The sequence below is a fragment of the Strix uralensis genome, chromosome 13 (assembly GCF_047716275.1).
Source record: "Strix uralensis isolate ZFMK-TIS-50842 chromosome 13, bStrUra1, whole genome shotgun sequence".
NCBI classification, from domain to species: domain Eukaryota; kingdom Metazoa; phylum Chordata; class Aves; order Strigiformes; family Strigidae; genus Strix; species Strix uralensis.
In genome coordinates, this window is record NC_133984.1 from 12,962,117 (window position 1) to 12,988,316 (window position 26,200).

At 46.7% G+C, this 26,200-nt stretch overlaps 2 protein-coding genes across 4 annotated transcripts; one reads left to right on the forward strand and one right to left on the reverse strand.

The window, feature by feature from the left end:
• Window positions 1-5,274: 5,274 nt before the first annotated feature.
• On the forward strand, window positions 5,275-11,450 carry LOC141949362 (cis-aconitate decarboxylase-like). Its single transcript, XM_074882857.1, has 6 exons — window positions 5,275-5,295; window positions 5,880-5,934; window positions 8,741-8,928; window positions 9,109-9,201; window positions 9,475-9,680; window positions 10,431-11,450. Exons 1-6 carry the CDS (start codon window positions 5,275-5,277, stop codon window positions 11,347-11,349), a joined length of 1,482 nt encoding a protein of 493 aa, XP_074738958.1. The 3' UTR covers window positions 11,350-11,450.
• Window positions 11,451-12,828: 1,378 nt separating this feature from the next.
• Window positions 12,829-25,196, reverse strand: GLOD5 (glyoxalase domain containing 5). 3 transcript variants are annotated; one of them, XM_074882765.1, is made up of 4 exons: window positions 19,604-22,508; window positions 17,446-17,596; window positions 16,274-16,429; window positions 12,829-16,057 (listed from the first exon to the last, which is right to left on the reverse strand). In XM_074882765.1, exons 2-4 carry the CDS (start codon window positions 17,587-17,589, stop codon window positions 15,905-15,907), a joined length of 453 nt encoding a protein of 150 aa, XP_074738866.1. In that variant the 5' UTR covers window positions 17,590-17,596; window positions 19,604-22,508; the 3' UTR covers window positions 12,829-15,904. The 3 variants fall into 3 exon arrangements, 2 of the variants coding, with proteins under 2 accessions (XP_074738866.1, XP_074738865.1); XR_012630728.1 differs by lacking the exons at window positions 12,829-16,057; window positions 16,274-16,429; window positions 17,446-17,596 and adding exons at window positions 19,040-19,158; window positions 22,772-22,966; window positions 25,038-25,196 and having other exon boundaries at window positions 19,604-22,660; XM_074882764.1 differs by lacking the exon at window positions 19,604-22,508 and having other exon boundaries at window positions 17,446-17,610.
• Between the last annotated feature and the right edge of the window lie 1,004 nt (window positions 25,197-26,200).

Below are 26,200 nucleotides of genomic sequence, written 5' to 3' on the forward strand. Positions count from 1 at the left end.
CCGAATATGAAGGGCATGATGTAGTTCACTGTGGCTGAGCAGAATGAGAGGATAAAGGAAATGGAAATGTAGGCCACAAGCCCAGCCACTGCACTTTGGCTGGCAGAGAGGTGGGCCATGCCAGTGAGCAGGAGGTGGCTGGCATTCTCTGAGGGCAGCGTTATGTTCTGCAAGGAGGGGTCAGCTGCCACAATGATGCGTGTAGCCCCGTAGCTACTCCACAGAGCAGAGAAGGTGAGAAAGGCTGTGCCTCCAAGGTGGTCATACTTCCGGAAGGCAAGAAATCCTGCCAGGAGCTGGACAAAGCCTCCAATCAGGATGAGGTGGACACCTGAGAGACACATGAAGAGGTCAGATAGGAAGTAAGCCACAAAAAGGCTTGATTTGCAGGAAGCAATACTGTGTCTCCAAGATCTGGGGGACACCCTACCTCAAGTCCCACAACCTGCTTTTGACCAGCCCTATGGCTTCTGTCTTCCCCTCTCTTCCCACCTTTATGACAAATTTCTGTGCTGAGCTTTGGCGTGTGGCCACTGAGCCCCTTGGTATGCTCAGTATGGTGAGCTGGTCCAGGAGTGGTTTGGATCTATGGGGAATGGCACATGAAAGGTTTGGACCAGATTCCTGGCAGAGTTGCTGGGGAAGGAGGATCAGCCATCCTAGGGAGCACACAGACCTTCTGTACATTGGAGAAAGCCCATATTTCCCCACTCATCCCACCAGTGCTGCCCATTGACCCGTGGGGATGACTCTTGAATAGTCCATCCTGCCTGGTGTTCTCAGGGAAAGTTCACCTCTGACCAGCAGCCCCCATGTCTCCCATGAGCAGTGTCACCCACCTGCGAGGATGTCCTCTACTCCTTGTGGCCTGAGGCCAGTATGTGCCACGGCAAAGTTCTGCAGGCAGAGGAGGAAGGCGCTGACCACATTTGCGAGGAGCCCCAGCACCGCTGGCTCACTGTAAAAGACGGCCGCAAAACCCGCCGTGCTCGCCATGGCCCTTCCAGACAAAACAAGAGTGTCAGCAGTCGCCCCCACAACCTCACCATCGTCGGTGTCTAGACCAGTGCTGCTTTGGCTTGGGCGCTCAGCCAGCCTTCAGAGCCATGCCCCTGCTCCAAGGAGGGAGAAACTGGTGACAGGCTCAGGTGTTTCCATAGTGCCTCCCCGCTTATTGCTCCAGACAAAGGCTCAATTCAAAGCAGAACTTTAGGTGCCTACTTTCCGGAGCCCTATCCAGAAAAAACACACACAACCTATTTAGGCTACAAGGATTTCTGGCAAAAACATGTTTAGGTGCCCCAAAGCGCTGCAGGTGGTGGTGATGGTTTCATCCCCCTCTTCTCCAGGCTGCTGGAGATGGAGAGGAATGAATAGCCTAACACAAATGAACAAACATTCAGACGAAACCCACAAGGTATTTTTGAGCCATTCCAGGACATTTCTTATCCACTGTTACAGACAAACAGGCAGGAACGACACACTCATACACAGTCTCCCTTCCAGATGGAATTTTCCAGCTCCATCCCTTTCTTGAAACCCTAGTGACTAAATAGCCTATTTTCAAACCCTTCATATTTCTACCATTAACTCGTCTATTTGCAGGCAGCCCCCACATTTCCATTCCTCTGCACTCCTGGGTACCATGAGCTGGAGTTTTCTCTCTGGAGGTTTTTGTTAAGAAACAAAGATGAAAATAAAACAGCAATGTTCTTGTTATTTTGGTATTTTTAGAACATTTTATGACCTAAAGGAGTTGGAAAGGGAGAAAGTGATGTATTCTGTTCTCAGCCATTCCAAAAAGCTTTTTGGAAAGAAAGGAAAGCATGTGGCACTACTATTGATATGGGAAGTGGGGAGTGAAGGAGAACTACCCAAAGAAGAAGTGGTTTTGTGAATATTAAATGAACCTAAATCTTAGTGTCTACTCTTAAACACACAGTATTCCTGGGCAGACATATACATTTTGCAAACATCAATGGCCCCTGGACTCTTTATTCCCACTAAAATAATCATGTTTTCCTTCTCTCCATTTATTCTAAAGGATGTAATTTTCACAAAAATTAAGGATAAATTGACTCCCAACAGCTTTGAACTGATTCAGCAACTTAAACTCTCACGAAATGTGCAAGGAGTAAAAACTTTCAGGAGAACCTTGGGAGACAATTAATTCATTCCATTATTTGGTTGTGCTAAAGGTTAGATTTTTTGGTTCAGAAAGAGAGACGCACCAAATCAGTTTTGCACTCTCTTTTAACATCAAGCATCTGTATAAACTAGCAACTTGAAGGAGGCCCTAAGAAATGAGGCAGCCTTAGGAAGAGCTGAGAAGCTACCTGTGGAGTCAATGACATTGTCTTTTTTTTTTTTTTTTTTTTATAAATGACATTCAGATATGAATAAGCGGTTTGGTTTAAATGGTTATACTTGGAGGCAGGCCACAATATTAAGTTCCTCCAGATGTTTCAGTCTGAAATAGCTCAGACAGTGGCTTTCTAGGCATGCTGCAACAAGCCCCTGTTTTGAGTCGATCTCTGGGGGAGGATGAGATGGGTTTTCTGGAGGAAGATGAGCTGGCCAGGTGACTGCTTGGCTCACAGAAGTGGTTTTCAATTTGCCAAGGCTCACTTTGTTGGCGGTTCCTGCATAACTAGCTGTGCTAGCAGTTTTAGAGCCTGAGACAATCGGCTTGGTTTTGTGAAGGATGTAGAGACACAACTAATAGGGCTGGTTCCCTCTGCTTGCAGTGCAGTCCCTCATAGGACATCTGAGAAGGGGAAAAAGAAGTACCAGGATATGCTGTATCAGGCTACAGAGGTGTAAAGGGAAAGGATGTGAGAGGATTTAGACCAAGATATGGAAAAGGAGGAGGATGAAGGATCTTCTCGTGGAAGGAGAAAGTTTTAGGGCTGGAAACAGCTGCAGACCTGCTCTGCTCACACCTACTCACAGTGTCTCCCCACACACTTCAAACACAGATTTGTGCTTACTGTCCTAACGCCATTTCAGCATTTGTGCATTACCTCCCCTCCTCTATTTCATGCAACGTAAGGACGTGTCAGATAATTAATCCTTTCCCATTGTTGTGTCAGGAGTAGCAGCACTAGTGATGCTGTGGGCTGCACCAAGACCTGGAGAAACGAGGATCTGCATGGAAACACTCAGAAGTGTTTTCTGTTCCAAGTATGCCCAAGCCTTGTTTGTCCCTAGGATAAAACTGCTCACTGCTGCTGTCACTATCTGTTTCGTACAGCTGCTGCCTCTGGCACTTTGAAAGGACCTGTTTCTCCACATGCACTACAGAAAACTGATAACGTGACACTTCTGCTCCCCACTCCAGGCAACACAGCAAGGAGGGATCTTCCACCAAGTCTTGCCTTTGCACTGAAGTCTGCAAGCTGGGCATCCTCAGCTGGGACTGATGCAAAGTAGCTCTTTGGGTAGAGATTATGCAGGCAATGCAGGGCAGCGCAGAGGCAGAGGATCAAACGGGAAGTCCCTTTCTACCATGTGGGCTTAGCAGCTCTCTGTACACATGGGGTACTAGCCAGCACAGCCACTGTCCAGGAAACAACCCTGGAGACCTCCCCACAGTGAGGAGGCACCTGGAAACCTGGGGTGCTGCCAGGTCTTTCAGAGAGATGGCTCTACCCAACAGATGGAGCAGCCTGGGGTGATCCTTCCTTTGCACAAATCCCTTTGCAGCGGGGGCAAAGCTAAAGCCATCCCCTCACTCACCCAACCTCTTCCTTCTTCCTTCCTTTTCCTGCTTGCCCCTGACATTCTTCAGCCTGGAGTTTGCAGAAATGGCTTGTGAGGTCCTGGCTCTTCTCCCCTCAGCATGACCACGTGGCCAGTGTGCCAGCTGAGCTGCAGCCTCTGAACAACTTTTCCTTTACTTGCCACCTTGCTCTCAATAACTTCCCTTCAGCAACTCTAGAAAAGGTAATTCCCCTCTGCACCTCCTTTCCATCTTGCTGTTATACCTGGACTTTGCAGGTATCACTGTGTGCTTTGCACTGGCATATGCTGCCCGTGCTTCTTCACCTTGACTAATATTAATGGCAATATGATGGTGTATGGACCTTGCCTCCCCAGGAGGCTGGAGCAAGTCTTAGCATGCCAGGGGACATATATATAAATACCAAAACATTAAATTTTCAGACACTTATTCCCCAGTGACATTTTGCGATTAGTTTTCCATCCCACCTTATTAATGATAACAAATGTTTATATAGCTCTGACAAAATACTGCGTCTCTCAAGATAAACATGTTAAGAGAATGAAATGTAATTCTTTTTGGATAAGCATGCAGCAAGATTAACAGTGCACAGCAACATTACACAGCTGGAATAAATATCACAACCCTGACTCTTTTCTGGTGAAAAACAGCACAAAGTTGCCTGAGATGCTTTGCTACATTCATAATGATCAAGGGTCTGCCTAGTTATTTAGTAGAAAATTCAGGCTGGTTTTAAATGCAAGGTGTATCACACCAGGCTGTTATTCTGTACAAAATAATATGCAGCATGTTAAATGTCCCCAGGTTTCACTATTGGACAAAGCAAAGAGCCATGGCATTCCCCCAAAGTCCAGACATTCCTTTGGGAGCAAACGTCCCAATGTCTCCTGGAAGCCACAGAGTTCACATCTGCACAAACATTTCAATGAACCAGCAGCACATGGCAGGCAACATCACAGAGCTGAATATTTAGAAGGAGAGCTATGAAAAGATTCAGCCAAATGACAAAACACTGATTGTATTCAAGAAAAACATCAAAGAAAACCACCAATGCCATGTTTCTCCCTCTGCAGCTTGTATTACCTGGTTTGGTGACACTTCTGCTCAATGGGAGGATGCTCTTGTCCCTCTCATTTCCTGGTAAGTACCAGTTTTATAGTCCTCCTCTGTAGGAGGAGCCTGGGGCCAGTTGCTTCACACACTGGCACCTGTTGCATTTTGGAGACAGGAATTTCCTTGAACTTTGTCAGTTATTGTCTTAAATCTTTTTTTATTTCCTGAAACCAGGGGGGGTTTCCCTTCTGTTCAGCAGAGAAAAAAAACCCCTCCTCATCTATTCCCCCCACCCTCTCAGTCCCCAGAGGCTGATGTCATCACACTTGAAATTCAGTTGCAAAAAAACAAAAAGCAAATTGCCTTTCAGAAGCATATATAAACCCTGACACCAAAGCACCTTTCAGACAGACACCTCTCCCATCCCTCGAATAGAGCAGTGCAGAGCTGGGGATTAAGCAGTGGTAACAGCCACCAGCATGGTCTACTTAACCTTACAGGTAACTACTATTTCGTTTACAAAACCTATTAATCTCTGATCTTTCCTTTTTCACTTTAAGGAGGTAATGTCGTTTTCCAGGCAGTTACTCAACTGGTCAAAACTGTCGTGATATTAAATGGGAACCTGCCCCAATACTAACAAAATCAGATGGTTTTTGCAGACAGTTTATTCATAGTTACTAACCTGTTCCTTCCATGATTATTCCTTTTATGTGCCCCAAACGTGTTTTGTATGGTGCCATGGCGGGGGGGTTGTTGTTGTTGGGACGCGCTGTGTTTTTCTCCTTGTGTCTGCTCTCAGCCGGTCCTGCTCACAGCCGTAAGCGGATTTCATGGTAGGTCTGAAAAGCCTGTACTGCCCCTTCTACTGTACTGCTTTATTTCCCTGGCTATTCTTGGCACCCCTGCTGGACTGAGCTTTGGAAAATATTTTTTTTCTCCTTTAAATATGTAGTTAGTTTTATCCACTCGTTTGATCTGTGAGTGCCTTACAATGTCATATTAGAGGCACAACCAGTAAAACGGCTCTGAAAAAGTTCAAGCAGCTTAGGTGACAAATGCTCTCTCTCTGTCTTTACTGTAGAAATCCCAGAAGTTCTTGGCAAGCTCCCGGCAAGTTCACAAAACTGCTGCTCATGGTTTGTATCTCTCTGCAGAACAGCATTTCCTATCCTTTTTAAAGAGCATCCCAAAATAATCATGTAATTACTTTATTAAAAAAAAAAAAAAAAAAGAGTGCTGGACTAAGCACACTGAGATAAACTGCTCAAATTCGTGTAAGACAGGGCATACTTGGGGCGGTCTTGTGCTGATTATTGCCCTCGGTTGCTAAAGAACAAGGAGAAAAGTAACAGGCGGTAAAAATGTTGATTGCTAGTCCTGCACTGAAATAGAAACTTTAACTGATTTGGAACCAGACTTTCCAAATTCTTACTCTTTGACCATAAATGTAAGATATTTAAATTGTAGCTGTCATCGGATTGCTCAGATCCTTAACTCCTCTGTTTGTCATTACTTCTTTATTACATCTGATCTTTCTATCAGCATTGCTTGAAGTGATTCACGGATCACTCTCTGTGTCTCACAGCCAGTGCGTTGACTTCTCCAGTGCTGTATGTCTACAGATTCTCTGCTTTGGACAATTTAAGCAGAACTTTGCTGTGTAGCCACTTGATCTATTAAAAGTTTGTCTATTAAATTATTTTAAAATGTGTTATTAATACAACAAATGCAATGAATGTTACTTAATGAACACTTGAGAACAAGAGAAATAATAATAATAATAATAATAATTATTATAATAATCCATGCAGATCTATTTGGTCTTGGACAGGGTCTTTTATTTTTATTAAGTTCTGCAGCACAGCTGCCATACCAGGACAAAAACACTGGAGTCATTAAATGCTTTTAACTGAAGGGTTAAAAAATATCATTGCCTACTGAAGTGACAAAGAGCATTTGATGACGGGAAGGAAGCAATCAGAATTTTATGGGTGCAGTGTGATTCGAACACATTTTCCTCCAGCCTTTCCAATCTAGTTTAACTTCACTGTTTCCTTCTCCTTGAGGGCGTTGGTGCTTTTGTTTGTGGTATAGTGAAGATGCTCTCAGAGTACACAGAGAGGACACAGATTTTTGTCAGCAGAGGGTTTCCAAACTGCTGAGTGTTACAGATTCTTATAGTAATATATTTCATAGAGCCACTGCAAGGGATGAATTTTATTTCAGTGAATCACACCAATGATGACATTCTCAGCTGTGTTTCCAAGTGGTTTTTAGACTCCTAGGCTCTAGGTGAGTCCAAATACATTTGCAAGCAAACTGTGAGTCAGTAGACATGACATTTAAGAATGAATACAAGCTAGTGAAATTAGGGAATAGTCATTTTTTTAAATTGCAATATTTTCTCTTTAAAAAATAAAGTGTCATATGTACCTGCTGATTTTGATGAGGTTTCCTGTAAGATGTTGAAGCAAAGTATTTTATTTTCTTGTTTCACTCATCTTGACTTTTTCATGTGATTAGTTTCATTTGGACATTAATGCCATCTGTGTGTACCCCCCACATACATACATACGTGTGTATATATATATATATGGACTTGCAATCATGCAAATGTTAGCTATATTGAAATCTAGAGTTTTCCCACTCTCACATGCACTCTCAAAATTATATTATAAATTATAATGGGTCATAATAATTGTAATCCTATGAATTATAAAGTCATCAAAACAAAGCAATTTGTCACAGAAATTAAGAAGTACAGTGGTCCCAAATTGGGTATTTTCTACAGAATTTTAACACCTCCAAAGGTTTGGAAATGGTGACTTCCGAAGCCAAAAGTGCCAGTAGTTTGTGCTGTCTGCTCAGCTCTACCTTACAGGTCATAAATACAGGCACAGATTTTGCCTTGGGAGGCTCTATGTGTTGCTTCTTTTCTATCAGCAAAGGTGTTTTCAGAGACAGGAAAAGCTTTCCATAAAGCTCAGGAGATCTTCTGGTTTAATCCCCTTTTGAAGCGTAGGCTGAATCCTCTGATATGCTGAGCTCAACTATGAAAGAACACACAAAGGACTTTTTTTTTTTTTTAAGTACTAGGATCCTTTTGAGTGCATAGGGCTTAAGAGCTTTGCTGGGTGAGGCAAGACACCTCAGTGCCTTATAGGACCAAACTTCTGGATAAATTCAGGCTTTGGGTCTAGTCCTGCTTGCCAAAACATAATGGAAGCTATAGGAAGTTTTGAGTTTATGTGATCGGCAGCACTGGTAATGTAGCAGGGCATCAGGTCTGCCTTTTCTCCAGATAAAGGGACATAATTTGTATTGACTCCCCAAAAGATGGTTGCTTGAAACCCAGGTTAGGAGGATGTGGCTGAGTCCTGAAACTGCTTCACTTGAACCTTCCTGAAGCCACCCCAGGAGGTGCCCAGAGCAGTCTTCACAGCATGTGAAGGCAGTAGGAGACAGGACGTGTTGTCGACCCTTGAAAACCCATGGAAAGGGACAGGATTTACACCAGTCTGCTCGCCTTGGGCTCCTTGTGCTGACAATGAGGGAGAAATGGCACTTTCCCCTCAAAGAAGATGCCAGTTCCCTCTCCAGGAGCATCTCTCCACTGTCTATAGAGGGAGCCTAGAGCAACGGTACTCCTCTCCTAGGCTCCACCAGGTGCCTGAAGCCCCAGGAGGTGACTCTGGGCCCAAATGACATTCTCAGGGAGAGGCTTACAGCCTGGGACAGCACAGGGAAGCTGTATGTCACCTCCCAAGTCTGTAAGGCTGTATGCAGCCATGTGACCCAAGGGACACGCTGGACAGATCCTGCACTCTCCAGCTGCCTTTGCCCTTCAATAAATTCAGTGGCACTAAGGAGTGAAGACCTGTGAGCTGTCAGCACGTGGCCCACATGTGTCCTTATCCCCTTCCCTCTTTCTTGGTGCTGCAGTGGTGGCCAGGAGTGCTCCAGAGGAGACCGTGACCAGCAGCTTTGCCTCCTTCATCCATGGTGTTCAACCCGAGCACTTGTCCAAGATCGTCCGTCACAGAAGCAAGAGAATGATCCTCGACAGCATTGGGGTTGGCCTTGTGGGCAGCACAACGCATGTGTTTGATATCGCTCTGCAGTACTGCCAGGTAGGAACAGCCCCATATTACCATGTAGTTAGGTGGTCCCCAGCCTGACACCACCACCACAACTAAGGCCTTATTCCATGTCTGACGTAGGACTTTTGCCTTGCAGTAGAGGGGTGTTCTGGCATCCCACAATCACTGCTTCACTCAAGGTCCTCACTGGAATTTCCCTCCCTTTCACAGGAGCTGTACTCTCCAGTTGCCGTGAGCTCTGTCTATGGCAAGCCAGGCATAAAGCTCTCCCCCACGCTGGCTGCATTCACCAACGGAGTTGCGGTAAGGCAGGCTCTTCCAGGAGCAGCTCTGCTTATGGTGCCTTCAAAGACACTAGTTAGTATTACAGGAAGCAGACTGGTGACTGGGAGGGGTAACGAGGGAAAAGAGGTCATGGGTTCCTCTGCAGTCCTGCACACTGCTTTTAGAGGGATCAAACAGCCATCATAGGGACCACCAGTTGTAGCCTCAGCAATATCAACAAGGACCCCTAGCTCCCTCCCTCAGCTTCCCGCCCTCCACACCAGCATGTCCTTACCTCCATTTCTCTGGCAGACTCACTCCATGGACTTTGATGATACTTGGCACCCTGCTACTCACCCATCAGGGGCTATTCTGCCAGCTCTTCTGGCAGCTTCCCAGATGCTACCTCCAAGCACCAAACCCAATGGCATGGATTTCCTGCTGGCGTTTAATGTGGGCCTGGAAGTGCAAGGAAGGCTTATGCATTTCTCCACTGAGGCTCACAACATTCCAAAAAGGTAAACCTCCTTTTCTTTACCGAGTAGGACGAGGGCTGGTGAGTCTGTTAATAGGCCTACTCAGGGTTCCAAAATGTTAGTTTAAGTCCAGCTGAACTCAGGAACAGGGTAAAGCCCTACTGAGAGCCAAATTCCAGTTCTGCCAGAGCTGATGAGGCACCACATATTCATTTGGTGACCTCCAGTGATCTTGCCTCAAAAACAACCATCAGGAGGACTACCACTGAGTCTGCAGTGTCATCATCTAAACTAACCAGAGTAAGAGCACAGAACAGGCAGTGGCACACAGCCATGCAGACAGCTTAATTGTGGGCACAGTCCCTGGCACAGTTTCTGCCTGTGTCAACTGCCATTCACCAGGCAGTGCCATGGTGTGGTCCAAGGGATGGAATCAATAAGGAACTGTTACCCTTGGGCATGTTGGATGAAGCCATTTTATTTGTCTGGGGGGAGAAAGTTTGGCTGTATGGACACAAGCCATGCCACCTATGCAGGGAAAATTAAAAATTGCTTTCTGGAGATGCTGAGCTCACTCTATTGTGTCCAATGTAGTTTCAAGTAGACACTTAGTTTTTAGATGGCTGAATTTTGAGTTAGGTGAATCCCACCTGCACCAGACCCAGGAGGAATTTCCACTGGTTGGCCTGGCAGTTCATTTCCAGGCCCAAAGGCAGGTCTGGTAGGTGAGGTGCTTGGGTGCTCCCTGTGCCAAGCAGGCAGGGATGCTCATATCTGCAATTTCCCCTTTAGGTTTCACCCTCCCTCGGTGGTCGGTACCATGGGCAGTGCTGCAGCCACTGCAAAACTGCTCTCTCTCAGCACAGCCCAGTGCACACACGCTTTGGGCATTGCTGCATCGCTTGCAGGGGCACCCATGGCAAATGCTGCCACCCAAGCCAAGCCATTGCATATCGGAAATGCCACCCGTCTGGGCTTCGAAGCAGCACTGCTGGCCGCCCGAGGGATGGAAGCGAACCCCTTAATTCTGGATGATATTCCTGGTTGCTCTGGATTCAGTGTTTTCTACAATGTCTATCAACCCAAACCACTGTCCACACCAAGTGACCATCATGAGTTCCTCTTGGAGAAGCAGGATATTGCTTTCAAGCGATTCCCAGCCCATCTAGGGATGCACTGGGTGGTGGATGCTGCCTTGTCTGTCCGGAACCTCTTCATCCACTATGCAGGGTCATTCTCTCCCTCTTTGATCCGCACCATTGTGTTGAAGATCCCAGTGTCAAAGTACATCAATCGGCCTTTCCCCAGCTCTGAACACGAGGCTAGACACTCCTTCCAATTCAATGCCTGTACTGCCCTGTTGGATGGTGAAGTGGGCCTCAGCTCCTTCACAGAGAGCAGCATCCACCGGCAGGAACTGAGGGAGCTGCTGGACAAAGTGGTGGTGGAGCATCCTGAAGATAATGTGGCCAACTTTGACAAGATGTACGGAGAGGTGGAACTGCTCCTGCACAGCGGGGATGTCCTGACAGGCAAATGTGACACTTTCTATGGGCACTGGCGTAAGCCTCTGAGCAAAGAATCGCTCCTGAAGAAGTTTCGATCCAATGCCTCTCATGTGCTTTCAGAAGAAAAAATAGAAACCATCATCACTATGGTGGACAACCTGGAGAATCTGTCAGATAGTTCCCAGCTGGCCTGCAGCCTGTGAGGGAACAGCAAGTGGGTTTTTGATACGGGACTTGTCCCAGTGCAACTCTGATTCCTTTCTTCATTGGTGCTTTACTATTGATTTCCAATGACAGGAAAGTTCCCACCCGTTGAAGTCAAAGTAGACAGTTTAATACCAAAGGTGCCCATGAGGCAGGAGGTGTGTCTGTGTCAGTAACTAGTACACAGATTAAATTTCAACTCATGGTTGATGCTGTTTGAGTAACTGAAAGACCACCACAAATACAAAACAAATCCCATGGAAATCTGTGAGAATCCTGGGGTATCGTATGGAAGCCAGTTTCCCAGAAGGAACTGTGTCTAGATATTTTTGAAAGGTGCATTCAAAGTTGTGCAGAATGCCTAACTGATGAATCTGGGAAGAAGATGAGGTTCAGCTGCAAAATGTGTGCTTTTCTTAGTGCTCTTCTGGGCACTTTTCAGATCATGGTTAGTTAGTCATGCTGGCCAGATGAAAAATCTATCAGTTACTGTAAACAGCCCTGCCTTGCAAAACTCTCAGGCAGAGAGGGATTTTTTTTTCTTTTCCAGCAAAAGCCTCCCATTTCTCCAGCACTGGGGAAGTGTTTGTCACTTCTCTATGTACATGGGATGGTTCAAAGACCCTTAAAACCTGTATGTATTTTCTGAATGAAAGGTAATCAGTAGGTGAGGAACTCTGCATCAGTCCTACACCTACATCCTATGCCTCCTGTAAGGTGATCCCTGCCAGTCCTAGGGCTGTGCCACATCATCCCTCCTGGTTTTGTGCAGGTGGCCCAGGCATCTATTCAGAGCTGGCTCACCGGAGATGGTCTCTATAGTCCGTGCAGAGATGAGCGCCTCTGGGTGGTGACTTGGGCACGTGCATGCTGTGACTCACATTGGGAAATTCCTGTTTGTCTTCCCTGAAAGGAGGGAAAGCTTACTGAGACTCAGTTCTTAACTCATCTTTCCAGCTGGGGTGAAATCAGTACTTTTGCCCCTGAGTAGCCATTCACTGAAAGGCTTTCTTACCCTGCATCCTTTCTGAACAGCGAGATGGATGACTATGCAATATTCCTCTGTACATTAAACCAATACTGTGATTGCTGATCCAAACGTTTCCAATATGATCCTGCTATAGGTAGAGCATCTGTTGCAGAAGTGAGGGTTGCCTTCTACAAGGGAGACTGAGATGGGACTAGACAGGCAAGAAGGAATGTGGGCCGGTTCCTTTTCAGCTTGCTGGTAGAGGTCTATGCAGAGAACTTCCCAGCCACAGCAAAAATGTTTGCCCACCTGTTAATCCACTCTCTCATACTGTCTGGCATATTCACATTGAATCTTTCTGAATAAAGAACTGAAGTAAATTCATTTTCTGCATAAAGATTTAATGCTACATTAAGTAGACCATCAGGTTTTCAGTTTTAATCAGAACATATGCAATACAGAGGCTTTTCCAATAGATGGGAACCCAGCAGAAGCTAGGACAGGGCCAGCTAGAAGTCTGGCCTGTGGCCAGTGGTTTCTCCAGAGTCGTATATTTACATTGAGCCCTTCAGGCTGTTTTTCCTGGTGAGAACAATAGCTATTAGCCAGAAAAGCTTGACTGTAGTTAAACACAATTTCTCAACAAAGAGAAGTTACCCAGTGTTTCTCCATTAAGCAACAGATTTCAAATACTTGCTAAATTTCCATGGCAAGCTTCTAGTTTTCCTTGGTTCGAGTTACATTTGAGACCACCAAAAACATCATTCCATGTTTCACAGCCCAGTGAACTGGAAACCCACAGAGCCAGTGCCTTCCAAGTCAGCATTTAGCTCAACATTTGTCAAGGGAATCAATATGTGTGACAGAACCGAGATGGGCTTCAGTGGAGGGAACAATGCATCTCAGGGGATTATCAGTGGTTTCAGTGTCCCAACATTTGTTTCAATGTTCTCATTTCCATGCCTTATGCACCATGCTGCAGTGATGCCATGTAGCAGTGAAGCTGAGCAGGAGAGGCAGGAACTAGCACCTTTTACCTCTTGGTGCTGGAGCAAAAAAAGAGAGCTTTTCAATTGGGTTCCAGGCTACATTTTGTCCCTGAGATCCAGAAACCCTTCTAAACCTCATTCATGTGTTAGCTGTCCCAGCAGATGCAATTCTGATACCTTTCAGCAGATGATGTGTAAAATTAGGAAGAGAAGGCACAGGAAGGGTCCAATTTTCCTTTAACTGGGCCCCTTATTAGTTAAAGCAGTAAGTAGCTTTTCCAGAGCATCTAGGAGCTAAAGGCATACCTGAGATTTTTTTCATGCGTGGTATTTCCTCCAAAGGCCTAGGACCCTGAAAATGCCTCCAGTATCCCAATCCAGGAAAGTGTCTCACTCGTTATTTCCAGTTTCAAACAGCAAATGTTTCATATCCTTAACTAATTAGGAAGCCCAAACCCCTGGCAGGGGAAGCAAGGCCTTAAAGGAGCCAAGGAAATAAATAGCCTGTGAAAATTATAGAGCAACTTGTGTGACAGTGAGTGTATTCAGCGATTAATGTGGTGCCACTGAAGTCCCTAACTTCTCCTCTCAGGCTGAATAAGAAAAGAGCCGTTGTCCTTCTTTCTACTGCTGTTCCAAGATAAATGACTTAAAATTAAGGAAAGGAAACATTTATCCACAAACATATTTATGGTAGCAAGTTCAGTGAATGAAAGGACACTTGCTGTGCAGAGCCAGGCAGGATCCGTGTTAGTAATTAATCAATAGCTACAATCCCACGCCAGCAATTAATTGAGCTCCTAGCCAATTAACAGGGCTCGGCGGGCCCTCAGCACCCTGGAGAGCAGCCGCCGGGCTCCGGACCGCCGGGGCTCCGCTCTCCCGGGGGTCCCTCCCTGGGGGTCCCCTCCCGGGGCTCCATTCACAAGGCTTTCGGCCATGGCAGCTCTTGTCTTTAGTTCCCACAAATGGTTCAACACGAGCTGGAAGCAGCTTTTGCCCCTACGGCCACCCCCGGCACAAGGTTTTGATATTCTGAAGCACTGAATTTTTTAGGGCTTTCCATTTTTTCACACCATGGAGAATTTTGGATTTCCCACGAAATGACAGCAGAAAAAAATTAGTACAATTCAGGGATTATTTCAATTTTAGAGAGGATTTGACTGTAAAGGTCAGAAGAGTCCTCTTTGCCTTCCAGTGCTATTTCCGTGATGATAACATTGCTACCGCAGTGTGGCCAGCTGGGGAACTGCTCTCCTTGAAAAACCTCAAGTCGTTCTTTATTGTTTTACTTTTTTTAAATAATTGAGGAATTGCCTTTTAAATAATTAAAGGAAAAAAACTTAGGACAGTCCCACAAGTAACTGAGGGCCATCAGTCAGAGTCTGAGTGGACTCTGCTGTGTTAGAGTCCTACCCCAGCTCTGCTGACACACCTTCCTTCTCACAGGGATGAGTCCTGCCTCCCTCTGTGCCATACAGGCAGCTCTATGCCAGAACTCCTGGAGAAACTCTGGATGCCTGTTCTGGACAGAGGAAGGCAAGAGTATTGGCCTTCCTCTCCCTGGTCCAGAGGATCTCCCAGGCTCTGGACATGTTGCCATGAGAGGGTGTCAAGTTTTGCAAGGAGGCTGCTGTTCCAAAAATGAATGACTGAGAGAAACAGTCCACAGGAATGTGTCGTGCATGGGGATGGAAAGGAGGAGCAAACCCCTCCCAGCTGAAGAACAAGGTTGCATCCTTCCATTGGAAGCTAGGATCTGGAGGCCAGACATAGGCAGCTGGTGCAGGGGCCAGGCAAAGTCCTGTTGCTGCCTTACTGGGAAAACAGGGCAACCAGGCTGTTTTCTGCCTGATGCCAGTGTCTTTTTAACACCTTGTTTCCCCTTCATCCCTGCATAAATCTAGGTGAACTCACTGACTTTAGACACTCTCCTCTCCATGCAGCCATCTCGTCTCTGCTTTTTCCCATCCCAGGTGACAGGAACCCCATAACTATTTATGCAGAGCTGAGTATGAGGCACAGAGCTTCAGTCTCAGGAACAGTTTGTGTGTCAGACACTGAGGCCAAGTTCTCAGTTCCTAGACAGGGAGTGGATTTCAATAGTCACAACTGGATTTAAATCACTGACTTGGTGTAAGAGCCACCAGTGCCAGCCAGCCTAAGCCAAGCAGGCAGATGGAGAGGGAGACAGAAATCTTCAGCTGTGTAAAAGTGACTATGATGAGGTTCTTTTGTGTTCATGGAGGACAGTGTAGAAATGAGGGGCTTCAACTGCAGCAAAAGGGGTGTCAGACATTAAGAAAAATGTCCCAACAAGAGTAGTACAGCAGCAGCAGGACAGATTTCCCAAGAAGTTCATGAAGTCTCCATTGATGGTGATTTATAAAAGTAGGATTCACACCCAGGGGTGAGAGCTGAACAGGCTGCCTTGGGAAATCTCTCAAGATTCATGCAGACCTACTTTTATGGCTGGGGTTTGAGACTTGTCCTAGGTTTTCAAAATAAAAGCTTGAACCTGTAAACTGGCCATCAAAAGCTGGCTTCTGCATCCTGTCTCCTGCTGGGACACAGGCAGAGTATGGGTTGTTCTGTTTAGGACTGCCATCCATTGACTGCAGTAGCATCTGTGCAGTACCTGGAAACCTCGATCAGGTTCTCATCAGGGTCTCGGAAGTAGATGGATGTTATTGGACCCATGGCACCAGTTCTGGCCACAGGACCTTCTTCAATAATCACCCCACAGGTCTGGGAGGAGACATAAGAGTAGGGGTTTAATGCTTAAGGTAGTCCTATCAGGGCATTGTGAATTCTCCCCCCCCCCCAGCCTTGAAAACATGAACTGTTGGATGAAACAATTCTGACATTCCTCAAGACACAGACCCTGAAAGTGTCACTTGGGAGGCTCTGGCTTCATGCCTCTAGGGGTCACACTGCCCTGTGGACACTCTATGCCTTCCTCACCTTCAGATGATCCAGCAGCTGGTCCAGGGGCACCTGTGTGATAAGGCAGATATCTGCAGAGCCGGGGACCGGGCACTGAGCTTTGGGTTCAAACTCCTTCCCAGCCTCATGCAGGTTAAACTTCTGGTTGCCAAAATGTAAAGCTTTGCGATTTCCCTGTCCCCAAAGAAAAGAATTAAAGTGCAGTGAGACTTACTGGGCTGGAAGCCTTCAGCATCCACTCACCTGTGTAGTCCTAAAAGTCCTGGGGACCTGGCTGTAGTCCTGCTAACTCTGGGCTCTTGCTATGTCAACCCAAGACAAGAACTGACCACTGCAAGGCTCCCATGACAGCCCTCAAGATGTGAAGTGACTCAAAAAAGTCCTACAGCCACATTCAGCTACATCCAAACCATAGTGATGTAAGTTTTCAGTTTGGGGCATTCTCCATCCTGCCTGTGCAGCAGCTGCACAAATAATGCACAGGTTGACACTGCAGTGGGAACAAAGATGAGGCAATGGGAAGAGGGTGAAGAAGAAGGTTTTTGGCATCTCTTTTCTTTGCAGACTCTCAAGGAGATTTCTGCAAGCTCATATGGCATCTGAGTCCCCATGGATATGCAGGACACTGACCTGCCATCTCTGCCCACCTAAAGAACAAAATGAGGCTCACTGTAGCCTTGGGATGTGAATGCAAGTGCTTTTAAGAGACCTGAGGAGAGAGGAGAGAAGGACATAAGTTTGGAAGTTTAAAAAGTGCAATGTGTACAGCCAAAACAGGTCAAGTGGCTTGAAGGTTGGGCAGGACATGAGTTGGGGCTGTTCTGAAAGTGTTAGCTATCTTTTCCTCTCTTTGCTAATGTAAATATCAAAACAAGAGCCTGTTAGACATCTGTAGAGGATGCGTGGGCTTGAGGGTTCTCCTCCTTCAGTCCTAGAAATTGTTTTTCAAATAACATTTCTTTTTTTTATCACTTTGACTTCTTCTGCAGCATGGTTTGGACTTTCTTCTCACTCAGCTTGACTCTGTTGAAACTCAGAGCTTGATGGTCTGCAGCTTGTGTTGGTCCTACTATCCCCACCCCAAGGAGGTTCCCCAGAGACCTTATCAGAGATCCACAAGGACCAGCCACTGGCCCAGAACTCCAGCTCCAGGCCTGCTAGACCTGAGCTGAGCCTGTGCCCCATGTTACCTTGAAAGTCACCACCTCCATGCCCAGGACTTTGGAATAAAAGGCCACAGTGTCCTCAATGCTCTTCACAGTCAACACAAGGTGGTCCAAGCGCTGGATGAAACATGAGGGTGGACTCATACATTCCTCCTTCCAGGACATCATTTCAGGCCTGGGAACCAGCATGCAAAACCACAGAACATGAAGGTTAGACACACAGCTACTCAGGGATGTAGGTAGCTGTGAACAGAGCTGAGTGGTGATCAAACCGATTTCTCTTGGCCTGCAGGTGGCACAAGTACAGAAGCAATAAATTCTCCTCCCTGGAAGGGCCTCAGACCCCTGCTTTGCTATGGTGGGACCTGAGCATGCCAGAGCCCCTGGCTGGGGCCAGATCTGGAGGACCAGTTGTGTGACCTCGCTGAGGGCTGATGTCACCAAGATGGTGAGCCCCCAGTGCACAAAAACCTGTGTGCACCATGTGTGTGATCCTTCCCTCCAACCCCCTTTAGTGTCCTCCCAACCTCATTCATGCCCAGGTGTGGACACTCATCCAGGTGGAGCAAAGACAGAGAGTGGAGACAAGCTGGTTGCTGGCAGTGCAGTAGGAAATGTCTCTGGGGGAAGAATATTCCTTGGAGAAGAGGGCACCAGGACTGCTTGGTGTCCCCATGGAAAGGGGCTGTGTCATTATCTTACAGGAAGGGCACAGAATCCCTTCTGGTGCCTATATAATGTAGATGTAAGACATGGACCATAAGATAGGGTCTGTGGCCCTGACCAGCGTCAAGAGGATGAGAACTTGCCACCAACATGACTGCACTGTGGGACTGAGCCCAGGGGGTGAACGGCTGAGGGCTCTGGGACTGTGACATGATGGCTTGGCAGGAAAGAATCAGTTTTAGGAAAATTAAGAGTGATGAAAATGTTTCAGTGACCTACTTGTCACATCTTTGCTTCACTTCAGCCCCATCTGCACCAGAGCAGGATCCCTGACAATCCTGCTCTGATGACCCTCTGATGATCCCTGAACCCCTGATCCTTAGCATATATATAAACAGGCTCAGGCTGCTTAACTCAGTGGCAGCAGATCTTCCTGCTGTTCCCAGAGCCTGGGAGGACTTTTGCACCAAGCTGTTAAAAGGAAATGGATTTGACCCTGGTGGTCTGAATTATATTTCTGGGAGGCTGTGAAGTTTTCATTTCATTTTGGGTTTGGTTGATTTTACCTTCAGAAAACCTGGCTGTGGAAACTAGGAGGGCTGTGACAAGCCCCTCAATGACAAATGGAGTCAAGTTTCCTTCAAATCAGTAACAGCTCTCTACTTTGATGCATTTACTTCTTGCTCTTAAAAAGCCCCAAATCCTGATACAAATGAAAATTCACTTTCCTGATACCCTCAATAGTTTCTCCACTGACACTCCTGTTCAAGGGAAGCTCAACACTCCTGTTGCCTCTCAGAAAAAAAAAAACAAAACAAAACAAAACACAAACAGGAAAACAGCCCACAACACCAACCCCTTTTTGCCTTGTCATTTGCCTTCAGAGTGATAGATGTCATCAGCAGGCAGTGGGTGAGGTTGATGCCAGAGGTTCAAAGAGATGCAGCGTGAGGGTATGGGGGACTCAGTAGCCTGGGTTTGCAGTGGTTCTTGGTGTTTTCTTTTAGGTTGGGTTCATATCATCTGGCATTACCCTTCTGCAGCAGAGTGGCAAGGAGAGATCTCAAAGCCCTGCTGACACAGGAGAAAGGTCAGCATAAAACCAGGCACAGTTTCACCGCAGAATCTGCTCACTGCAGTCAGAGGAGCTTGCTTGGAGCAGGACCTCGTTGTCCCCAAGCCCATGCTGGGACTGCAGCATGGCCCAGACTGTGCCCAGTGATTGCACCAGTTATGGAGGGAAGCTGTTAACAGAGGCAGAGGAAAGTCACTGCTCCTCTTTGCTGCAGATGGCGTGTGGTGTTTAACAACCTCACCTCTGAGCAACCTGGGCTCAATCCCTCTACAAAGTCCTTTCCACCCAGGAAGTCTTTCTTGGTGTTCCGAGGTTGCAGGGCCCTCATGTCACAGCCTGTAGCTCCCACCTCCTGCCCAGCAAACTTTCCCAATACAACCCTCCCCTCCCACGTGAGCAAACAGCTGCAAGGAAATCGAACTGCAAAAATAGGCTGAGTACCTGCGAGAGAGGACGAACAGTTGGGCAAGCCAGTGCCAGATGGTCCCCTTATGACAGTCCTCTTCCTGCTGCCTGGAGCCGAGCTGTGCAAGCAGCAACGTCACAGCAGAATGGCGGGGGAAACGAGATTAGAAACAGGAGCTCTGAACACTGCTCCCTGCAGAGGTGTACCTTGACCCAAAGGATCTGAAAGTCCAACTGCATAGAGTTGCTTGAAAAATCCTGGAAAGAGTCTGGATATTTTAGCAACATATCTTTCCCCTTGCAACAGAAAGATGTGTTAATGTGCTGTATTAAAGCACAGTTGATCTTGGTGCTCAGGCTGTGGTGACTTACTGTTAAGAAGAAGCAAGGATATCCCTGGAGAAGAGCAGCTGTGGCAAGCAGCTGCAGTGGGCTCCCTACCTCCCTGGCAGCAAGCAACGTGCTTGTTCACCTCTTTTCCACCAAGATTATTTTCTGCCATGCAACATGCTGAGGTCTTATTGCCCTGCGAGGCACTTGCTGTCCCTGGGAGCACTGCAAGCTCCCACTAGTAAAAGATGTATGAGCTGTAGGTGGCATGCTAACAGCCAATATGTAGCAAGGAACAATAGAAAAGGTGATGTGCACAGCTTTGTGTGCCTTTTTGGACACGCCTTCCTGCAAACAGACATGTCCAAAGGGGTTCTCTGTGGTCTGAGCCAGAGTTAGAGATTTTCTTCCTCTACCCAAATCTGTCAAAAATAACATGGAGTTTTGAACGGTCTGATGCTCTCTGTGAAGTTGGTTCCAAAGGATTGAGCAGTTCAGGCTGCAGAAAAGCTGCCGGGCAAGTGGTTCAAGGCACAGGACATTCTGTGTTAAAATTGTTCTGCCTAGACCTTCTTCACCCAAGCTGCCCACACTTCACTCTGTGCAGCAACATGTCAAATAAAACCTGAATTTCTGATACATGGAAATAGCTTAAAATGTTTTTTTGCCTCGGGTCAAGGGAAAAGGACATCTGTGGGTTGCTGTGGGAGGGAGCAGTTGAAGTGCCTGTATCCTTTTTGTACAGCCTTTTTGGATTTTTCTCCACTAATTGTCCAAGTTGGCCGACAAAATTTACCCCAAAGCTACTTCATGGGTTATAATCTACTGTCAACTAACAATGGTGAGGGTGAGTAGGTTAGACAAGCTAATCCTGGAACATGCAACACCACCTTCATGCCTTCCTTGTCTTGAAGGTCACTGTGGGTTTATTCACACTGGAGAAGGCAGAGCTGAGGTAGAAATCCCATGGCCAGAGCTCATTCCTCCCCAGTACAATGATGTCCCTTAACAGTCCTCCAGTGAGGGGAATGCCACTGGTCTCAACACAAAACAACAGAAAAAAAGAGGATGTCAATGCTCTGAATGGGGAAGGATGCTCATAAATCTGCCCTGAGAGTAATTATGGAAAACAGACCATATTTATTTTTGAAACACCAGTGACAGCCCACTCCTAGGGGCTCTGCAGCAGCCTTGTTCCAGCTGGCCCAGAGCAGGGCAAGCAGGACAGAAAGCAGCTCAGCTCACACTGCAGCTTCGCTTGAAGGAGACTGTCAACACCTCTTCCCTCTGTCAGCCCCTGATTTTCACAAGACATGCCAGAGCTGACTCTTTTGTGATTTTTGCTGTCCTGTCCACTCCAGATCAAGAGGTTCACCAGCTACACAGTGAGTCTGGCAGACAGAGGGACAAGCAGAAGGTGGACTTCCCAAACCTCATTTTCTTGGGAAAAATCTAATATATTTTCTTTACTAAAACTCCCAAAGTTGTTCCCACAAGTACTAGTAACATTGACATTGTCACCTGATAGGGTTTTGAGGGCACTAATTGACCTTAATAGCCCTGACCAGACTCACCTGGGGGCTTCCACCCACATCCATGGGCCCTGGAGCATATTTAAGCTCTTCTCAGGGCCTTCATTCCATGTCTGAGTTTTGGTGTAGGGGTGCTGATCTCCAGCCTAGCCCCAGGTGTGCCCCTGCCTGGCTAATGACCCTGCTGGTCTGGATTTCAGCTTACAGACTGATGTCCTGGTCCTTGACCCTGTGTCATCACTATGGACCTGCTTGTTATTTTGTACTGAACCAAAGAGTTCAGAATCTTCAGGTTTTTAGAGAGAAGGTTATAATGGACATCAGGTTAGCCCCATGATTATCATCACAAGATACAAAGGCCGTATTTTCAACAACAAAAATAGATTAGCGAGTTGAGATGTTGCTATAGGATGTTTCATAAGAAAATGGGATAAGAACAGGCATCTCCCTGAAAGACCAGTGTGGATCTCTAGAACTGTAGCATTTGCTCCACTCCAGTCTACATGCAAGTAAATTATTTCTTAACTAAAAGCAACAGAATTTTTTATATTAATAACTCTGAAATTTCATCTGTGTCTACTGAAGCAATGAGTAATGGTGCATGTTCTGATACCTGGGTATAGTAACATTGCACACATCTGGGTGTCTTGGTGTGTTGTAACCCTATTGTTTTAGCACAGGTTCACTGTGCAATCTGAGAGTAGATAAAAAGGAGAGAGTTCCTGAAGAGAAGATGCTGTTCACTGTTCAGCTGCACTGGGAAGTGGTCTGCTAAAAACATATAGCACCGCACTCACTGTGGCAAAAATTTGAGGTTTGGGATGGGGTTTTTTACTAGCTGCATAATGGTTTCTTGGAGCAGGGAAGATGTGGTTTGGGTCTGAGAACTCCACTTCCCCAAGGGACATCTAGCCTAAGACCGACAAGTCAGAGGCACTTTGGCATTAAGTTCAGGATGGGATCCCCATATATCAAACTTCAACTTGGGAAGGGTTTTGAGTTTAGCTCCTTAAAGGTGTAGCTGCAGACAAGGATTCCTGAGCTGCTCCCAAAAGACATCCAAAGGGGATTGCCTCTACATGTTGGACAGAGTGATGGAGTTGAAGTAGCTCAGCAAGTCCTCCATGGTGAAGTCCATGGCAATCCCTGAGCCTGCATAACAGCGTTGGATGAGATCCTCAAACTCTTGGTACTGACGTATGAACTCCTGCTCCATAGCATGCCACACCACCTAGGGAAAAACAGACCGTCAGCTCCCTTCGTCAGCCTGTGACATACATGCTTTGCAGTCCTGAATCCCACAAAACATCACAGCATTACACCCAGATCACACGCCAATTACCGGCAAAAGATTTTCCTCCGGGGAGAGATACTTGTGGATTTTCCTGTAGAGGGTCTCAAGGGCTCTTTTTACTTCCTTGCCAGGGTATTTTTCAATGACCTTCCTCAGCTCCTGCTTGCTGTAGGCTAGCTGAAAGCTGACCTCTTCTTCTTTCACCCCTTGAGCCACACGGGCTTTCACCCCTTCGAAAAAGTGCTGGAAAGACAAGAAGACATTCACTGATGAACTGCCCTAAGGCAGACTCCTGTGTCAGAGCTGAAACCTGGCCACTTTCCTCAGTTCCCTTCCTATGTCTAAGTAAGTGGAAATTAAGTATTGGAGATTGCTCCAGGAAAGCAGGGCACAGGGAATTCCACAAGTTCTCTTCCCTCCCTGCTTGACAAGCAGCATCTCTAAGGGTTGCAGTACCATGGAGCAATGGAACTGCTGGAAAAATCACTCATGTTCCTTGGTGCTTCATATAGCTTTGGTCACTACAGACGGTTTGAAGCCAGAGATGGAGTTGGGGGACCCCAGAATCTGCAGAAGTGTAAAACAAAACTCAGGTTTTCTCAGTTCTTCCAGGAAAGGCAGTTCTGTAGGGAGGGGTTTTAAAAGGAGCACATGTCCCAGCCCTAGCACAGGTTGCTTGAGAGCCCAGGGCTATGCCAACCCCAAGGGATACAGACCTCAGCTAGCTTTCAGAAAAGTACCAAGAGCAGTGTAGCTCCACAAAAAGCTCAGTGCCAACAAATACTTTTTTCTGCATGAGCTTTTCAGAATCTGTCAAGCTGGAAGGGACCTCAGGAGGTCTTTAGTTCATCCTCCTGCTCAAAGCAAGTTCAATACTGAATTCAAACAAGGGTACTTGAGGCATTTCTCAAGGTAGATCTTGAAAACCTTCAAGGATAGAGATGGCGCAACCTCTCTGGACAGACTGTTTCAATGCTTTATTATGCTTATAGTCATTCTTGCCTTCTATCCAGCTGGAACCTTCTTTTTTACATTTTCTGACTGTTGTCTCTCATCATCCTGCTATGCACCTCAGTAATCTTCTAGGGGAGGTGGCTACTAAGTACCCCTGAAACTGTTTCTTTTCCAGGCTGACAGAGCCCAGCTCCTTCAGCTTCTCCTCACCATGTTGGTGGCCCTCCACTGGCCTTGATCAAGTTTAACAACACCTCTTGTCACATGTGTATGTGACTTACATTTCTATCTCTGCCACAGCTGGACATGGTATTCCACATCTGGTCTAATGAAGGCTGAAAAAAGAGACTAATCACTTCCTTAAACCTTCTGTCTACATTCCTGTTCATATAGCCCAATAATCTGTTTGCTGTCTTGGGTATTTCCACTGCAGTTTTGCTGTGAAGAAATACCCTAAATCCTAAGGATTTTCAGAGGGAAAGAGGTTCCTAAATGTATAAACTGTTTTCAAAACCAGAAATGGTCTCCTACATTACTTAGGCCCCTTTGCAACTTCTCTTGATGTTAGTGAATTGTGCTCAAACCTGAAGAGCTATGTGGTGTTCTAGGGAAGGCCACGTCAGTACTCCAGAAACCCCTGAGCAGAATGATATCACTTTGCTTGTGAGCAATGAAATTATACTTTTCCTCACAGAGGAAGGGTTTGAAGTCATTAACATAGCAGGGCTGCAGGTAGCATGAGACACCGAGCTGATCTTCCAGTCAAGCCTACAAGATGTTTGACAGCAAAGACTGGAAACAAATTGAAAGTAACAGGCCCTATAAATAATTCAAGCTGATCTCAGTCTGTGAGACATTTTAGGCCAGTGAGAAGAGAGAAGGAGCAGAGCAAGGAGGGGTCTCAGGAGCAGCCATTGTCTCTGGAAGGAAGGGGGATGTCTGTTTGAATTTGCAAAGCCAGATGCTCTTAGCTCAGTTAACAAAGCAGCCGCTTGGGAAGCGTGAAACTGTGTTAGATGACTTAGCCTAGGCAGCCGTGCAAAAAGAAACTAGCATCTGTCAGACGCAGGCACACAACCTGGAGCAGAGGTCTGAACAGGTCCTCATGCTGCTGCACAGAGGCTGAGTTGCAGAGCTGGTACCAGCATCTGAGCCCTGTTCTGCTGGGGCTGTGCTGCATAGTGAAACCCACCAGTAAGTGGTCAGAGAAGGTGTGGGAGCATTGGGGATGTGACAACAAACTAATATAATCCCAGACTGGATTTGGGAAGGGCTGATTTGAACACCAGTTAATTCATAATTTTGGGAAGTGCAGTTGCCCTTTGAGACCCAGGCGAGGGTCAGTTTATCCTGTACTCACATTGAGCTTCTCCAGTGGCTGGCCCAGGTACTTGATGACGTATTTCTCCATGTGCTCACTATACCTTTGCTTGGCTTCTCTCTTCTTGCCCTCCAGGCAGTGGATCTTCTTTTGACACAGGAAGCAGTGAATGTGGTGGAAATTTTCCATCATGACCATATCTGTGTTCACCTTCAGGTTTGCTGAGGACAGACTATTGACTTAAAAGAAAGAAAGAAATAAGGTATGGAGAGAAGACCCTGCAGGCTGGGTCAGGAGGGACATGAGATGCAGACACTGTCAGGCTTTGGTCACCAGTGGAGAGTTTAACCATGAGCTTAGGTGAGCATCATCACAGGTTGTTCAGCTCTTCATCCACCTTGCCCTGCAGAGCCTTGGGGTCATGACATTTAATAACTGTTTACCCAAAAGGGTGCAAAGACATCCAAGTCCAGCCCTGTCCAAATCTATTTCTGACCTGGGCGCTAGAGCAGCACGTCAGCATGGCACACACTCAGCCTCCCAAGCGGAGGCACAGCTCACCATGCTGCCAGCCACTCGCCAGCTCGTCTGGAGAGGGCAAGAGCTTGAGTAGCTCATTGTGCATGCAGAACAGAGCAGGCCCTTCTCACTCAAGGCAGTAAACATGTCATTAGGCTGTCTCATTTGAACCGTCTGACTTCTTCCAGTACCAAAGGGAGTAACTATTTGTAACACAAATACTGATCCCTGTTCATGAGCTAGGTTCCCTATCTCACCTGCTTCATTGTAAACATTGATGGAGCCTGGAAGGGGATGTGTTCATGGATTTATGAGCTGTTATTCAGTGGGTCACCCCAGGCTCATCTGCAGGTGGGAGCTGCCTCTCTGTACCACCTTGTGATCTGTTGTTTGGAAACTTGGAGCTGTTACTTCTGCAGCCCCTCAGGTCCTCTCCAGGCTGGGGTGCAGGGTATCTCCACTGACAAATAGTTGTGGGCACCAGCTGGGACAAGACAGGGATCTACCAAAAGTTACCTGCCTTGCTCTCCCAATCCCTCTCTCCCTACCAATATGCCTTGGTGTTTTGGGAGAAGTTGCTCCTTGGCTGCCACTGCTCCCAACACCTCTGAGGTTGTAAGGAGTCTGATATGTAGGGAGGCGCTACTCCCTCCATAGTGGGAAAGGAGAGGTTGACATTAGAT

Coding starts and splice junctions, on each gene's coding strand:
- GLOD5 (XM_074882764.1), bottom strand. CDS start 17,610: ATGCTGGTTCCCAGGCCTGAAATGATGTCCTGGAAGGAGGAATGTATG. Junction 16,430..17,445: donor TGGAGGTGGTGACTTTCAAG/GTAACATGGGGC, acceptor CTTTGGGGACAG/GGAAATCGCAAAGCTTTACA. Junction 16,058..16,273: donor AGCTGCTGGATCATCTGAAG/GTGAGGAAGGCA, acceptor GTCTCCTCCCAG/ACCTGTGGGGTGATTATTGA.
- LOC141949362 (XM_074882857.1), top strand. CDS start 5,275: ATGGTCTACTTAACCTTACAG. Junction 5,296..5,879: donor TGGTCTACTTAACCTTACAG/GTAACTACTATT, acceptor TCTTTACTGTAG/AAATCCCAGAAGTTCTTGGC. Junction 9,681..10,430: donor GCTCACAACATTCCAAAAAG/GTAAACCTCCTT, acceptor TTTCCCCTTTAG/GTTTCACCCTCCCTCGGTGG.